This window comes from Caretta caretta, chromosome 5 (assembly GCF_965140235.1).
Source record: "Caretta caretta isolate rCarCar2 chromosome 5, rCarCar1.hap1, whole genome shotgun sequence".
Lineage (NCBI taxonomy): Eukaryota > Metazoa > Chordata > Testudines > Cheloniidae > Caretta > Caretta caretta.
The window spans coordinates 5,806,899-5,824,894 of NC_134210.1; the positions used below are offsets into that span (position 1 = coordinate 5,806,899).

General features: G+C 50.0%; 1 protein-coding gene across 2 annotated transcripts in view; it reads left to right on the forward strand.

Moving 5' to 3' along the window:
- The window catches only part of NOL6 (nucleolar protein 6), a 74,030-nt gene that overhangs the window by 20,849 nt on the left and 35,185 nt on the right, over positions 1-17,996 (forward strand). For both annotated transcript variants that reach the window (XM_048849812.2, XM_048849816.2), the window contains exons 16-21: positions 342-482; positions 1,336-1,453; positions 1,674-1,828; positions 8,640-8,803; positions 10,574-10,726; positions 12,860-12,957. In XM_048849812.2, coding sequence (XP_048705769.2) covers positions 342-482; positions 1,336-1,453; positions 1,674-1,828; positions 8,640-8,803; positions 10,574-10,726; positions 12,860-12,957 — 829 coding nt within the window. The remainder of the gene's footprint in view (positions 1-341; positions 483-1,335; positions 1,454-1,673; positions 1,829-8,639; positions 8,804-10,573; positions 10,727-12,859; positions 12,958-17,996) is intronic.

The window sequence follows — 17,996 nt, forward strand, 5'->3', positions numbered from 1 at the left end:
GCCACTTCTGGGGTGGGACATGGCAACTGCGCTTGGCTCCTTGTGCTCCTTTCCTTCCCTGTCGTGCAGAGCTGTGGTGGGAGAGAGCAGCAGCGTGCTCCTGCTGTCCCTGATGCTGTTGGCCTGGTGATTGCGTTTGGCAGGACGCAGAAAAGTTGGTGGGGGAACTGGTCAGATGGCAGAGCTGCGCAGTGGGAGAAGCAGCAGGAGGGTTGCAGCTCCCCACTGCTGTGGTTGAGGATGCAGGGGAGGGGTCCCTGGTTGATTTTTGTTGCACCTGCACTTAAGAGTGGGGCGGGGTGGACTGAGCACTGCCATGTGACCATCTGGGGTTTTCTCAGCCTGCAGGGACTGGGGAGGAGGCCATGGTCAGCATCGTCCGCTCCTATGATGACTTGAGCCGCAAGCTCTGGAACCTGGAGGGGCTGCCGCTGATGGTGACAGCTGTGCAGGGGACCCACCCGACCCTCAGATACACGGACGTGAGTCTAATGTGGCAGGGAGAGCACGAGGGATGGGAATGACTGTGCCCCCTTCGCCCCGCAGCAGGCTCCGCATTGGGGGGGCTGGGTAACATCCTAGCCATGGTGAGGAGCCAAGTGTGATGGAGACAGGAGCTGGGAGCGGGGAATGGCTGCTGTGAGGTACTGGAAGGGGCTTGAGGCTGCGACTGTCGCTTCAGACCCAGCCTGGCCAGAGGAACCAGCCTTGCTAGGGAGCAGCGCTTGGTCCCCTTCTCCCCTCCAGGGCCTGAGCCCCCTGACTTCACATCACTCCCAGTCCCTGCCCTGTGGAGCGGAAGAGCTGGTTCAGAAGGCCAACCTGGGTCTTGCATGTGGCCATAGGGAGCACTAGGCCCCAAGCCAGCCCTGGATGGCTGGGGTTTGGATGGGGCCCCTCAGGGGTGGGCGATCCAGCACCTGGGGAGCTATGGGAATGGTGCCCTGACTGTACCGTGATAGGGAATTGTCTCCTCCTGACATGGCAGTAATTCTCCTAGGCCCCTGTCGGGGAGAAGGCTCCACTGCGCTGGGCGCTGTACGTGCGCTCGCTCTCGGGAATCCTAGGAGCTGCCACGGAGGAACAGACCCAGTGGCTTCTCTCATCTCCTGTGCGGCTTCCCCAGCCGATCACCCACCTGTGCCCTGGAGCACAAGGCTTGACCGCTGCGGTGCTGGTGTTTATGCACATGGCTGCTTGCGTGGCCGTGCTTTTGCTGGCTGCGATGGTGGGCACGAGTAGGGCACCGTATTTGGGAGGGACGTGCTGCCTTGCCGTGTGCACCCCGCTTTCTCCAGTATCACCCCATTAAACTTCAGTCTGGCTGTGTCCTAGGTCTTCCCTCCAACCCCCATGAAACCGGATTATTCGTACCACATGAGGATCAAGGATAAGGAGTCGTTGCTTCCATTGGCTGAGAAGCCCTGCCCGGCGTATATAGCCCCAATGAAAGGTAGGGTAGCAAGGAGGGGAAACTGAGGTATGGAGGCCGGGGGGAGAAATAACCTGCCCAAGTTTACATGTGAAGTGCTGGAGCTGGGAACCAAACCCCAGAGTCCTGGCTCCCAGTGCCTTGCTCTAGCCACTAAACTGCCCAGCCCTCTGCATTGTGATCTGGTCTCTCACTGCTGCCCTGGGCTCACCCTGTTCCTGTTGCTGATTTAACCCCTCAGTCGTGTGCCACATGGAAGGGAGCGGCCAGTGGCCGCAGGACAAAGAAGCCATCAAACGTGTCAAAGCCGCTTTCCACCTCCGGCTGGCCGAGCTCCTCAGCCAGCAGCACCAACTCCTCTGCCGGCCTGTGGCCACCCACACAGATGTGTACAAGGTACAGACACGGGAACCTGGGGTGCAGGCAGGCTGGGATCCTTCTCTGATGGGCTGGGCTGGTCTCAGGAGTCAAGGAGCTTTTGTGCCTGGCTCTCTGAGAGGGAGCCAAAGGAGCTGTGGGGTGGGTATAGCGGCTGGCACTGCCAGCTGCAGAGCTGGGTTTCTGGCTGGTGGGTCGCAGGGACCACCAGGCATGAGACTGGCGTGCTGCTCTTTTTCTTGGAAGGCTGGTCCCTACATGTATTCCACCGTGGGTACGTTTGCGCCTGGAGCTTGAGGACATTGAAAGCAGCGTCTGTTGATCTGCACATGCGCCCTGGCTCACCTTGTGCCTCTGACCAAAAAGATAAAGGGCGGGGCGGACCAATGGTCTCCCTAGTTCCTTTTTGTTGCCGCGTGGTCGTGGTCATAACCTCCAGTGTCTGAAGCTTCAGCTTTATTTCTTTATCTGAGCACAGAGTGAGGTAGCTCTAAGTAGCTTTTCGAGGTTTGAATTTAAAAGTTTTATCTGATAATTTTTATTGTTTTTTAGTTAGTCGCTCTCCAGGCTTGGGGAGCTCTCCTTCCACTCTCCCCACCCCTGTTTCTGGTAGTGGGCTATGCGCAAGACTCTGGGCTGATCAGACCCAGAGTGGGGCAGCCCCCCCATACATCGACCTGACTTAGCGAGGGGTGCCCCCTGCCACAAGGTCTGAATCAGGAGCGAAGGACTCTACTGCATATCCCATGTCGGGGTTTTCTCAGGAGAGCAGGGAGCATTCTCATAAGCATGAGACTAAGTCTTCCTCCAAATCCACTTGGAAGAAGGCAGTCTGATTCAGCCCTGGCTAAACCGAGCAAGTCTCTAAGCCCAGCCCAAGAAAACGTAGTATGTCCTAAGTCTCAGCGGCGTGAAAGCTCATAAGTCTAGGGCTCCCATCAGCACCAGATGGTGATCTGGCAGCAAACACGAGCCACCGACCGAACACAGATCACTGAGAGCATCGGTTACCTGTGGTACCATCCTTGTCTTCCATGGCAGTGCTTGAGACGGTCTCACTGCGGCTCCGGTGGTTCGGGCAGACGGGACCCCTCTCGCTCCAGGAAGAGCTGAGACCTGCGCTCCTCCTGAGAACAACTTCTTTCTCCCAGGCCGAATCTCCCCTCCTTCTGGTCCCTCCCTCTCGAGAGAGGTTGAGTCCCCCAGGAGAGCTGACCTTTGGGAGGAGTTGGTCTCCCGTTCCCTTGTCGGGCTATGACTTCCCTCCAGTGGCGCTGTTGGACCCAGAATCAGCTTTCTTCTCATCAGGAGATTCTGAACCGCCCAGTGAACCATCACTCCTTCCTCCAAGACACACCTTCCTGGTCACAAGGCCTGGACCAGTTTGGGACCAAACCTCCACCTCATCACTAAGGCTAAGATTTTTGTCACGGATATTTTTAGTAAAAGTCAGAGACAGGTCATGGGCACTAAAGAAAAATTCACGGAAGCCCATGACCTGTCCCTGATTTTTACTAAAAATATCCATGACAAAATGGGAAGGGGCTGGGCAGATGCCAGTGGCTGGGAGCTCCAGGCCCCCCCACCCGTCCTGCAGCTGGGAGCTGCAGGGATCCCCCTGCCTGCCATGCCACGGGGAGCTGTGGAAATCCCCCTGTGATGGGCGGTGGCAGCCAGGGCGTTGCAGGGATCCCCCTGCTGCTGGTGGTGTGGGGAGCTGTGGGGATCCCCCATGCTGCTGGGGAGCTGCGGAGTACTACCCTGCCCACGGCAGCTGGGAGCTTGGGGGCACCACTGCCCTGCAGCTCCCAGCTGCCAGGGCTGAAGTCACGGAGATCACAGATTCTGTGACCTCTGTGACTAAACCGTAGACTTACTCATCACCTGCCTTGGAACGGTCAGTACCCCATGCCGTGGGAACCTCTGCAACCCCCATTAGATCCATCCAGTTGGTTATTCTGGGGCTATGGGACCAGTACCATCTCACAGAGCTGGTCTGGTCTGCTAGGGAGTCTCCTCTTCTCTTCCCTCCCCTTTGAGCGGGCAACTGGATCTGCCCGCGACACAACTGAGGAGGAGTATGCGCCGGATCTGCTGGCTTCACCAGAACGGATGAGATTGTCTTCTCAGTCTCCAATATTCTCAAATGAGAAGTGGAGTCCTTCTTACAGTGCGGAGCGACACAGTGGGTTCTTCGGTACCAAAGGGGGGGTTTTTGCTCGATGTATTTCCTAGGCAGTTGGAGACTCATTCTCGACCTCTGCCATCTTAACCTCTTTATTCTCAAACTCAAGTTTTGCACGGTCACAGTGGCATCTGTAATTACATCCTTGGAAAAAGACATGTGGTTTACAGCCCTTGACATGAAGGACGTCTGTTTTCACATGGACATCCACCCTACTCACAGATGCTTTCTCAAACTCATGGTGGGCTCTGACCACTTTCAATATAGAGAGTTCGCTTTCGGCATTGCTACCATCCCCGGGGGTTTTACCGAGGTGTTCTCTACAGTAGTAGCCTGTTGCAGACGCTGTGGTGTCACTGTCTTCCTCTACCTCGATGATCAGCTCCTTGTCGCCAGGTCATGCCAAGAGACCTATGTGTTGACTCGACAATCCTGCTACCCCTTTCCTCTTCGGGGGGGGGTCAGCGTAAATGCCAAAAAATCTGTCCTTGCCCCATGCCGACTTCGTTGGGGCATCCTTAAATTCAGTCACAGCAAGGGCTTGCCTGCTGAGGGACAGGTTTCAGGCTATGACCAGTCTTATTTACCAGGTCATAAGCAGCCTCCGAATACCTGTCAAGATTTTTCTCTCTCCTAGGTCATATGGCTTCATGTGATTATGTCCTGCCATTTTCAAGATGCCATCTCTGTTGCCTACAAGTGTGGCTTCAAACAGTGTACTCGCCAAACTGGCAGTCCGTGAACACCATAGTGACAGTTCCTGTCCAAGTGATACCATCCCTGTCATGGTGGCAGAATCCCCGCCGGGTATGTGTTGATGTTCCCTTTGTCGCCTCCACTCTGGACAGAAGGATCATTATTAACACGCCCCTGTTGGGTTGGGGAGCCCAGAAGGACAACTGTATAGCACTGGACATCTAGAGAGTCATAGAATATAAGAGGGATAGCTCAAGGGAGGGAGGGATAGCTCAGTGGTTTGAGCACTGACCTGCTAAACCCAGGGTTGTGAGTTCAATCCTTGAGGGGGCCATTTGGGATATGGGGCAAAAATTGGGGATTGGTCCTGCTTTGAGCAGGGGGTTGGAGTAGATGACCTCCTGAGGTCCCTTCCAACCCTGAGATTCCATGATTCTATGATTCTGCGTGGCTCTGGGTTGTGGCAGATGTCAGGCCGAGGGCTGTACTTATGTGGGGGGAGGGATAGCTCAGTGGTTTGAGCATTAGCCTGCTAAACCCAAGGTTGTGAGTTCAATCCTTGAAGGGGCCATTTAGGGATCTGGGGCAAAAATTGAGGATTGGTGCTGCTTTGAACAGGGGGTTGGACAAGATGATCTCATGAGGTCCCTTCCAACCCTGATATTCTATGGATATCAGGATTGGGAGGGACCTCAGGAGGTCATCTAGTCCAACCCCCTGCTCAAAGCAGGACCAATCCCCAACTCAATCATCCCAGCCAGGGCTTTGTCAAGCCTGACCTTAAAAACTTCTAAGGAAGGAGATTCTACCACCTCCCGAGGTAACGCATTCCAGTGTTTCACCACCCTTCTACTGAAAAAGTTTTTTCTTAATATCCAACCTAAACCTCCCCCACTACAACTTGAGACCATTACTCCTCGTTCTGTCATCTGAGATAATGGCCAATGGCTCTGCAATCACATCTGCCAACTCCTTTAGCACTCTCGGATGCAGCGCATCCAGCCCCATGGACTTGTGCTCGTCTAGCTTTTCTAAATAGTCCCGAACCACTTCTTTCTCCACAGAGGGCTGGTCACCTCCTCCCCATGCTGTGGTGCCCAGTGCAATAGTCTGGGAGCTGACCTTGTTCGTGAAGACAGAGGCAAAAAAAGCATTGAGTACATTAGCTTTTTCCACATCCTCTGTCACTAGGTTGCCTCCCTCCTTCAGTAAGGGGCCCAGACTTACCTTGATTTTCTTCTTGTTGCTAACATACCTGAAGAAACCCTTCTTGTTACTCTTAACATCTCTTGCTAGCTGCACCTCCAGGTGCGATTTGGCCTTCCTGATTTCACTCCTGCATGCCCGAGCAATATTTTTATACTCCTCCCTGTTCATTTGTCCAATCTTCCACTTCTTGTAAGCTTCTTTTTTGTGTTTAAGATCAGCAAGGATTTCACTGTTAAGCCAAGCTGGTTGCCTGCCATATTTACTATTCTTTCTGTACATCGGGATGGTTTGTCCCTGTAACCTCAATAAGGATTCTTTAAAATACAGCCAACTCTCCTGGACTCCTTTCCCCCTCATGTTGTTCTCCCAGGGGATACTGCCCATCAGTTCCCTGAGGGAATCAAAGTCTGCTTTTCTGAAGTCCAGGGTCTGTATTCTGCTCTGTATTCCCTGTGTCAGGATCCTGAACTCGACCATCTCATGGTCACTGCCTCCCAGGTTCCTACCCACTTTTGCTTCCCCTTCTAATTCTTCCCGGTTTGTGAGCAGCAGGTCAAGAAGAGCTCTGCCCCTAGTTGGTTCCTCCAGCACTTGCACCAGGAAATTGTCCCCTACACTTTCCATAAACTTCCTGAATTGTCTGTGCCCTGCTGTATTGCTCTCCTAGCAGATATCAGGGTGATTGAAGTCTCCCATGAGAACCAGGGCCTGCAATCTAGTAACTTCCGTGAGTTGCCAGAAGAAAGCCTCATCTACCTCATCCCCCTGGGCCGGTGGTCCATAGCAGACTCCCACCACGACATCACCCTTGTTGCTCACAGTTCTAAACTGAATCCAGAAACTCAGGTTTTTCTGCAGTTTCATAGCGGAGCTCTGAGCAGTCATACTGCTCCCTTACATACAGTGCAACTCCCCCACCTTTTCTGCCCTGCCTGTCCGTCCTAAACAGTTTATATCCATCCATGACTGTACTTCAGTCATGTGAGTTATCCCACCAAGTCTCTGTTATTCCAATCACATCATAATTCCTTGACTGTGCCAGGTCTTCCAGTTCTCCCTGCTTGTTTCCCAGGCTTCTTTCATTTGTGTGTAGGCACTTGAGATAACTTGCTGTTTGTCCTCCTTTCTTAGTCTGTGGCAGGAGCCCTCTCCTCTTTCGCTCTCCTGCTCGTGAGTCCAGGGTGCACATCAATGTTCTGGAGCTGCGGGCTGTTCAAAGGGTTTGCAAAGCTTTTCTCCTGCTCATTCAAGGTCACTGTGCCATTGTGATGTTGGACAATATCACAACAGTCTTTTATATCAACCAACAGGGAGGAGCGAGATCCATTCCCCTGTGTGCAGAAGCGGTCAGTCTGCGGAGCAGGTGCGTTGGTAGTCTGCCTCCCAGGAAACCAGAATGTGCTAGTGGATTTTCTCAGCAGACATTGTGCTGTTGATTGTGAGTGGGAGCTACACAACTCTGTGATGACCAATATTTTGACTCCGTGGGGAAACGCCACCAGGGACCTGTTTATCTCCCAAACAGTCAAGAACCATTAGCTTCTTGCGCCTTGTCTTTCTTATCCAGGAAGGTTGTATTCCTGGTTGCCAGCACCTCAGCCAGGAGGGTTGGTGAGCTTGGAGCATTGATGGCGGATCCTTCTTACTCTATATTCCATAAGGACACGGTTTCATTAAGTTTACACCCTGAATTTGCCCCCAAAGCAGTTTGCATTTCACCTGAACTAGTCAGTTCACTTACTTGTGTTCTTCCCAAAACCTCTCTCACCCTCAGAAGAAAGGAGGCTCCAATCCCTCAATGGTCAGCGAGCCTGAGCCTTTTACCCGCAGAGTACAAAACCAATCAGAAATTCTCCTAGACTGTTTGTCACCAAAGTGGAAAGGGTCAGGGTTGAGGCTGTCTTCTCTTAAAGAATCTCCAAATGGATGTCAGCAAAGCAAAATACAGCCCACTGGCTGGCTAATCTTTCCCCTCCTCCTGGGGTAAGAGCTCATTCCACAAAAGTGCAAGCAATGGCCATGGTGTCGCTTCAGGAAGTGCCTTTTACTTGATATCTGCAAGGTGGGTACCTCGAGCGGCTTTCACACCATTGTGAGATGCTACAGCTTGGTAGCGGATTCGTCCGTTTGGTGCATCTTCTGGAATGGCGGTCCTTGGTTCAGCTCTGCCATCCACGACCTCACACTCCCCTCCTTTCGGAGTCCTGCTTGTCCGTTGCCCACAGTGGAATACACAGAGGGACCTGCACTCAAAAAAGAAAAGAAAGTTATTTTACCTTGTAATAACTGGAGGTTTTTCAAGATGCGTGGTCCCTCTCTGTGTTCCACTACCCACCCTCCTTCCCTTCTGCTTTGGATCTTCTGTGATTGGTGGTGGAGAAGGAACTGGAGAGGTGGTCGGCCCTCCCCGCCCTTCATCTCTTTGGTCGGAGGCACCAGGTGAGCCAGGGTGCATATACAGACTAGCAGTTGGTGCTTTCAGACTTCTCCAGCTCCGGGCACATGTCGTGCGTGCATGCTCACAGTGGATAACGGAGAGGGACGAGACATCTCCAAGAACCTCGGATACTATAAGTAACTTTTCTGTTCTGCATCCTTGACTTGGGGATACAGCATCGTCTCTGCCTCAGAGGGACGTACCTTGGCTTGGGCTGTAACCAAGCTCAAGGCGTAGCCCGTGTATGTTGCTCTGGGCTCTTGCCCCCACCCACCGTGGCTCACTCTCCTGCCCTCTCTCAGGATGGCTATGTTTTCCGTCTCCAAGTGGCCTACCACAGGGAGCCCCACATCCTGAAGGAGGTGGTCACTCCGGAGGGGATGCTGAAGTACCGGGACACAGAGGAGTCTCAGCAGCTGGAGCTGGAGACACTCCACCTGCCCTACCTGACCAGCTCTCTGCACGGGTAAGGAAGAGGGGAGTGCATTATGGGTAGGTGTGACCATTGGTGCCTGGAGGTGCCATACTGAGATTGCTTAATGGGGGCAAACTGCAAAGAATCGGACACACGATCCCCCAAACTAGTGGTTATTCTCATAATTAGGTTCACCAAGCCAGCAACAAAACAGCATCTACAATACCTTCCTGGTTACCAAGAAGCCAAAACCACAGCTCCCTTAAAGCAACCCAGCCTTGGGCTCCCACCCAGACAGCCAAGTCAAATATGATGAAGATTATGAAAAATCTTGTTCATCATATATAAAGTGCTACCAATCCCAAGAGATCAGACACATTACCCACCAGGTCAATGAATATTTCAGATCTTACCCAAATACATGCTTACAGCCAATTCTTGTTAACTAAACTAAGATTTATTTTTTTAAAAAAGAGAGAGTATTATGGTTAAAAGATCATTATTCATACAGATATAAATAGAATTCTTAGGTCAGTTTCATAGTAGAGATAGTGAGCTGCTGAGTTGCACAAAGTTCTTTCCAGACTCAGTTCATTAGGTTATAGTCCGAGTAGGCAGTCCACATAAAGAGTTTGTTCAAATTCTTCCATGGGAAATAGCAGGGCAATCCAGATGGGAGCTGGAGAACTCCATCTCGTGACTCAGGTTTCCCCTGACCAAGCTTAAGCAGATCTGAGATGCAGGATCAGGGCCCCAGAGTTATTTTATAGATCACTGGCAGGCTATCAATAGCCTCTTGACAGCAGCTATTCCTTGGGCTTTGAGGTAAAACCTTCTATTTCCTGTGTATACACAGTATCAGAGGGATAGCCGTGTTAGTCTGTATCCACAAAAACAATGAGGAGTCCGGTGGCACCTTAAAGACTAACAGATTTATTTGGGAATAAGCTTTCGTGGGTAAAAAATCCCCTTCTTTAGCTGCATGGAGTGAAAATTACAGTTACAGGCATAAATATATATTGGCACATGAAGAGAAGGGAGTTGCCTAGGTAACTAGTTGCATTCGTCAGCATAAGATAACTATCCATTAAGCAGTTCATAGATAGATAGTTTACTACAAACTTCAAAGAGGAACATAGACAATGGTATTATTACACCACCTAAATGTTGTTAATTCCTTTCTGATCTCTTAATCAATAGAATATAGTAACAGTCAGGAACCATCTAGTTACATTGTTAATCTCTAACAAGATATAAGTAAACACGTACAAATACCTTTTAGTATTTACCTCTAATTACCTAACAATGTAGGTTTGCATCTCAAAGCTCTAGTCTATCGGACATGGCTATGCTAGCTATTTATAAGGAATGGCCCTAATGACCAGTTACATACTTTTCTAATATGTCTTTAAAGGTTGCATTTGGGTCGTTTAGCCTACTAATTGCGTAACTCTTTCTGGCTCAGTGTCACAGTCGGGAACTGGTCCTCCAGCTCTCTACACCTATAAGGAATGGGCAGAGCACTGTGGGGGAGAGAGGAGTGCATGGTGGGTAGGAAACTGATGGGCGGCTTTCTGCTAGATCTGAGACACCTTCCCCTCCAGTTACGACAGCCAGTGGGTCTGGGCAGTCGCTATGGAGTGAATGAGACTGACCCATTCCCCCTTCCCTCTCTAGAAAACCCCAGTAAACCCAGTGCCTGCAGCTTGCTCACAGCGAACGATCCATCCACTCACAGCTCTGTAATCAGAGGCCATTGGGGTGGCTTGGGTGACTGGAATAACAAGGTGATGCTGTTGCTTCTCATTCTTCTCCCTGCAGGCTCCAGCAGCAACACCCTGCCTTCAGCGGCACCTCCCGGCTAGCCAAGCGCTGGGTCCGCGCCCAGCTGCTGAGTGACAGCCTCTCGGATGAGTGCGTGGATCTGCTGGCGGCGTCTCTGTTCTTGCACCCCGGACCTTTCACCCCGCCGAGGTGAGAACCAGGGTTCCCTGGCCTCACTGCTTTTTGTGTTGGGTTAACTCTCTCCTGTTTTCTTGAGATGCTTTGGGTGGGGGAACTGAGGACAGGGTTGGGAGTCCTGCCCGGCCAGCTGGGAGGGCGGGGCTGGGAGTCCTGCCCTAGCACACACTGTGTTTTTAATGGCTTATTAATGAAGTGCATCTGGGGACCAGTTCAGTCCTGAGAAGCTGAATGGGTGGCTGGTCCAAAGCCCGGAGCCACCATGGGCTATGAGTAGGGACCTACCAAATTCACAGTCCATTCTGGTCAACTTTAGGGCCAGAGGATTTTAAAATTGGTCGATTTCAGATGTTTACATCTGAAATTTCAGGGTGTTGTAACCGTGGGGGTCCTGACCCAAATGGCATCGGGGTGAGGGGGAGGTTTGCAAAATTGTTGTTTGGGGGGGGGGTGTGGGGGTCCTGAAGATTGCCACCCTCACTTCTGCACTGCCTTCAGAGCTGGCCTCCAAGCTTCCTGCAGTTAGAGGAGGTTCCTGGAGGTGCATGTGGGTAGGATCTCCCCCATGCTGCCAGGATCTCCCCCATGCCCCAGCCTGGGTCTCCTACCTGCTAGTCGAGGCCAGCGACAGATTAAGGCAATTTGGGGACTCTCCCGGGAAAAAAGGGTGCCCCAGCCCTGGCAGAAGCCCCAGGGCGGAAGCCCCAAGCCCTGGCAGGAGCTGTGGGGGAAGAAGCCACCACCCTGGGCTGCTCCTAGCCCCAGCTGGAGCGGCGGGGAGCGGCAGCCCCGAATCCAGTCTGCAGCTGGCAGGAGCGGAAGCCCCCAGCCCTGGCAGGAGCCATTCGGAGAGAAATCCCCAAGCCTGGGCTGCCCTGGCTGCAGCCGCCAGGAGGGGAAGCCTGGGGAGGAAGCCCTGAGCTTGGCACCATGGCAGAAGCCAATGGTGGGGGGCATGGAAGCCTAGAACCCAACTTCCAGGCTGCTGCAGCGCAGAAGTGGGGTGTATCACCCTCATTTCTGCCCTGCCTCTGGAGGTGGGTCTGATCTCCCCACCAACAGCAGCTGTGCAGGGGAAAGACAACTCCTGTCCCTCCCCAGCACAGCCAGACTAGTAGCTGCTGGGAGCCCCGGGTTCCCAGCAGCAGGGGAAATCAGATTTCATGGGGAAGGACTGATTTCACAGTCTGTGACACGTTTTTCACAGGTGTGAAACTGGTAGGGCCCTAGCTATGAGACCTTTCACTTCCAGGCCACCAGTTGGACCCTGGGCCTCATCAGCAAATGAACTGTGTTTCCATCTGAGAGCTGTGATCAACCTGAAATGCGTGTGTTGAGTCCCAGCTCAATTCCCCGTGATTCACTCTCACCAGTGGCTCGGACTAGCCCGCTGGCTAGTTAGCCGGGGAAACTTGGCATGTTTAAATCTAGATGGAACAAAACACTAGTAAATGTACCATAGAGACCAATCCTGCACTGGCCCTGGACTTGACAGGACCCCACAGGGCTTTAAAATAATTATCAGTTTTATCCCTGTGTGGAACCATGAGACCTCCCAGCCGCTCTGTAGCTGCACTCAGGATCCGATTTCTCCACGTAAGTTGTGCTGTTTATAATGTCACACACTGCCAGGGAGTCTTTCATCTGAGGCTCTCAAAGCACTTAATTAAACCTGTCCGTTGACTTGTGGTGCTGGCAAGTATCGTCCCCCGTTTTATGGGGAGGGAAACGGGCACAGAGATGTAGTGACTTGCCCACTACGAGAGTGGCTCACTCCAGCCCCCCTGCTGTAACCACTAGACAAAATTGCTTCTCTGTGGAAGAGGCAGACACAGGAGATGGAGAGGACAGAGGAGAACGTTTTGCCCCATCCCTGGTTTCAGCTGCAGGGACGTGAATGGGGGAGAGGCTCCCACCTGACTTTAATGAACGATCTCTCCTCAATGGGGCAGAGAGGCCAAAATGCCCATGGTTCCTGGCCGTGGGGAGACCCCTTCCTAGCTCTCCTAGCTGGGGCTCTCTGTTGGGGCTCCGCAGAGCCTGGCTCGTTGATATACCATTGCCTGGCTCGGCGCTCCTCTCTGTGCAGGGGGAGCATTCTCTCTCCCTCTCACCCCGTTACATTGGTTTCTGTCTTGCCCGCAGCTCCCCTCAGGTGGGCTTCCTTCGCTTCCTCCACCTGCTCATGGCCTTCGACTGGAAGAACAGCCCCCTCATCGTTAACCTGAATGCCGACCTCAAAGGTGAGTCGATGGAGCCCCGTGCGGCCCATGGTGCTGTGCAGCATGTTCTCTGGCTGCCCTTAGCTCAGGTCTGCTGTGAGGAGATGAGAGATTCTAGCAGATCGTGGCCTCTTGTTCTCCGTGAGAGCCCTGCAGATGGTGCTTCTAATAGGTGGCTCGGGATTGGGAATGGGGTATATGGAACCTTCCACCATAAGGTTGTGGGGCTCACTGTGACCCAAGTGGCCTGCATCTGTTGTGGCTGGCAGGCAGGGTCTGTGGAATAAGATCGATGGGCCTCGCTTCCTTGTAGACAGGCTAGAGAAAAATCACTGTCCCTGTTGGCCCTAATAGCACTGTGGCTGCCATGGAGACTTCTCCATTGGGAGATCTCTCCATGGCAGGAGACAGTTGCATTGACTGGGCCGTGTGAGGAAAGCCTTCATACCATCCTGCCTCAGGGTCTTGTTACCTCAGTTAAACCCTCTGGGAAGGGTTTTTGTACGATCCCTGTGTATGTGTTCAGGAAGAGGGGAAAGGCCAGGGACTTGGCCTATTCAGAGGCTGGTTGGGTTGCTATTTTGGGGGTGGGAGCCAAAATCGAGACTGCCTGCCCTGGTTTCACTGCAGCCACCCAGCAGCTGTTGGGAGAAGCTGCTTTTCAGCTGCCGCTGATTGGGGCCCGTTTGGAGGCAGAAGCTGAAAACCTCCGTATCCTGTTACCGGTCACCAAAGCTCCCTCTGGCTGGGAATGCCTTCCTCGTTGGAGTGGTTGGCTGGGAACCCAAGCAGCAGATTATCTGGGGCTCAAAGCGCTTGGGATGTGGGCTGGTTTCTTGTTCTGTTTTTCCCGTGTAGGTTTTAATGTCTTAATCCCCCAGGTGTTTGGGGGTGGGGGAAGGTATGTTCTTTGTTTTATTGCTTAGATCTATTGGTGTAGCCGTCTCTGATTTCCAAGGCGTTTGGCTCATTTCCTCCTGGACATAGTTTGCCTCGAGACAATACCTGAGCTCTAGTCTATTCATTGTCAGACATGTTTACTAACACCGCCACCTGGGACGCCATGTGGACATGATAATATAGGGCATTGAACTGGGACTTGGGAGTCCTGAGTTCAGTTCGTGGCTTTGCCACTGGCCTGCTGGGTGATTTTGGGCTGGTCACCACCACTCCCTGTGCCTCAGTTTTCCCATCTGTAAAATGGGGTTGAGGATACTGACCTTTTGAGATCTGTGGATGAAAAGTGCTATATAGGAGCTAGTGTTGGTATTGTTTTTAGGGCTGTCAATCACAATTAATTTTTTTTGAGTTAATTGTGATTTAAAAAATTAATTGCAATTAATCACAGTTTTAATCACACTGTTAAACAATAGAATACCAATTCACATTTATTAAATATTTTTGTATGATTTTCTGCATTTTCAAATATATTGATTTCAATTACAGAATATAAAGTAGACAGTGCTCACTTTATTTTTTTATTACAAGTATTTCCACTGTAAAAATGTCAAACAAAAGAAACTGTATTTTTCAATTCACCTTATACAAGTACTGTAGTGCAATGTCTTTATGGTGAAAGTGCAACTTACAAATGTAAGTTTTTATTAATTTTTGTTACATAACTGCACTCAAAACCAAAACAATGTAAAAATTTAGTGCCTACAAGTCCACTCAGTCCTACTTCTTGTTCAGCCAATCTCTAAGACAAACAAACTTGTTTACATTTACGGGAGATAATAAGAAGTGGGCAGCATTGATAGTGTCACCTGAAAGTGAGAACAGGCATTCGCATGGCACTTTTGTAGCTGGCACTGCAAGGTATTTACGTGCCAGATATGTTAAACATTTGTATGCCCCTTCATGCTTCGGCCACCGTTCCGGAGGACATGCTTCCATGCTGATGACACTCATTAAAAAAATAATTCACTCATTAAATTTGTGTCTGAACTCCTTGGGGGAGAATTGTATGTCTCCTACTCTGGTTTACCCTCATTTTGCTATATATTTCATGTTATATCAGTCTTGAATGATGATCCAGCACATGTTCGTTTCAAGAACACTTTCACCAGAGATTTGACAAAATGCAAAGAAGGTGCCAATGTGAGATTTCTAACAATAGCAACAGCACTCGACCGAAGGTTTAAGAATCTAAAGTGCCTTCCAAAATCCGAGAGGGATGATTTGTGGCGCATGCTTTCAGAAGTCTTAAAAGAGCAACACTCCGATGCGGAAACTACAGAACCCAAACCACCAAAAAAGAAAATCAACCTTCTGCTTGTGGCATCTGACTCCTGTGATGAACATGAACATGCGTCGGTTTGCACTTCTCTGGATGATTATTGAACGGAACCCATTATAGCATGGACCCGTGTCCACTGGAACAGTGGTTGAAGCATGAAGGGAATTATGAATATTTAGTGCATCTGGCACATAAAATGTCTTGTGATGCCGGCTAGAACAGTGCCATGTGAACGCCTGCTCTCTCTTTCAGGTGACATTGTAAACAAGAAGCGGGCAGCATTATCTCCTCTGAATGTAAACAAACTTGTTTGAGTGATTGGCTGAACAAGAAGTAGGACTGAGTGGACTTTGTTTTATTTTTGAATGCAGGTTTTTTTATACTTACTTCTACATTTTTAAGTTCAACTTTCATGATAAAGAGATTGCACTACAGTACTTGTATTAGTGCTGATATTGGAAGTGATTATGACCTTGTGATGCTAAACTTTTGGCTGCAGCTAAGGAAAATCATCAGGCCAAAGTTCACCAGAATCAAGTTTGACTTAGAGACCGAAGCATTGCAGAGTCATTGCAAGCAATGATCGGCGGAAAATTTGATCTGTTGCTTACTCTAGAGGAAGACTTAGAAACAATGACCAACAGTTTCAACGCTGTAATGAATGAGGCAGCAATGGACGTTCTTGGGAAACTCGGTAAGAAGACAAAACCTTGGGTCACAAATGAAATACTACAAATGTGAGACAGAAGAGAACTCAAGAGAAATAAGAACAGCACTGAGGGGGCTGACCAGTACGGAGCAATTGGCAGAAAGATCAAGAAAGGAAAGAAGGTGGCCAAGGAGATACAGATTGAAAAACAATGCTCTAAAATTGAAGAGTGTATCAATAATAAAAATAGCAAATTAGCCTTCCAGATTGTAAAAGATCTGATGAAGGAAAGATGAACTGAAGCTAATGCAATTTAAGACAAAGAAGGGAACAATCTTACAGAAGAAAAGGACATCATCAATAGGTGGACAAATTACTGCTCAGATCTATACAACCACCAGACAAATGGAATCCTAGTGTCCTAGATAGCCCAGATTCAACAGAGCAGGATGACTTTCCAGTACTGCGTGAAGAAGTGGAGACAGCTGTGAAATCACTCAGGAACGGAAAGGCTACAGGTATTGACATCTCAGCCGAACTGACGAAATTCGGAGAAGAAATAGGAATAGATACACTCACCAAGATCTGCAACAAGATCTGGCAGACTGGTGAGTGTCCCTCCATGTGGACACAGTCACTAATCATCACTCTGCCAAAGGAAAGGCAACCTGCAGTTGTCAAAATTACCGGACCATAAGCTTGATTAGCCATCCCAGCAAAGTGATGTTGAAAGTCCTACTGAACAGATTGAGGCCACAAGTGGAGAATATCATCGCTGAAGAACAGGCTGGCTTTCATACTGGAAGAAGTACCACAGAACACATTTTCAATCTTCATGTTCTATGTGACAAGTACTTACAACATCAGCAGGACATCTACCATGTCTTTGTTGACTTCAAGAAGGCAGTTTACGAAGTATGGCACGAAGCTCTCTGGGCAACCATGAAGAACTACAATGTTGGTCATAAGCTTATTCTTGCCATTAAGCAACTGTATGCCGAGGCCAGCAGTGCAGTTCTCACCAATGGCACAATAGGAGAGTGGTTTCGCACAACTGTTGGAGTTCGGCAAGGCTGCCTTCTTTCGCCCACACTGTTCAACATCTACTTGGAGCACATAATGACTGATGCCCTAGAAGATCACATATGCACAGTCAGCACTGGGGGACCAACAATCTCAAATCTTCAGTTCACTGATGACATTGACTGCCTGGCAGGCAGCGAAGATGAACTTACTAACCTTGTGAAACGATCGGATGAAACCTCCACAAAATACAGCATGGAAATCAGTGCAGAGAAAACCAAGCTGATGACAAACAAACGTGACTGGATCAGCTCATCGCTGTCAGTGGACAAGAGCTGGAGACAGTGAAACAGTTCAAGTATTTGGGGGCAGTCGTCACTGATGAAGGATCAAAGGCAGAAATTCTGGCGAGAACCGAACAAACAATCGCAACAGTGGCAAAGCTAAAGCCAATTTGGAGGAACAAGAACATCTCCCTGGAATCCAAACAGAAATTGCTGCACGCACTGGTCATCTCCATTTTACTGTATGTGTGCCAGACGTGGACCCTTATGGCAGAAGTTGAACAGAAAATACAAGTAGTAGAGATGAGATACTTCCCTAAAATCCTGGGCATCTCCTACTTTGACCACGTCACTAATGAAGAGGTCCACAACATCATCTCCTAACGCGCTGGGTCATATGAAGACCTCCTGAGAACTGTGAAGAAGCACAAGCTGAAGTGGTACAGCCATGTAACAAGATCTTCTGGCCTATCAAAGATCATCCTCCAAGGGACAGTACAAGGGAAGAGAAGAAGAGGTAGATAGAAGAAGAGATGGATTGACAACATACGAGTGGACAGGAATGGATTTCACGGAGACTCCACCCCTGACAATTTGTGTCAGTAGTTGAGACAGTTGGTTGATTGCTCATCAGTGATGGTGCCCTAACGACCAATGCGGTTATGAGTGGAGGGGGGGTGGTGGTGGTGGTGATGATGATGATGACTTGTGTTAAGTGAATTGAAAAATACTTGTTTTTACAGGGCAAATATTTGTAATCAAAAATAAGGTGAGCACTGTACACTATTCTGTGTTGTAAATGAAATCAATATATTTGAAAATGTAGAAAACATCCAAAACCATTTCAATAAATGGTATTCTGTTA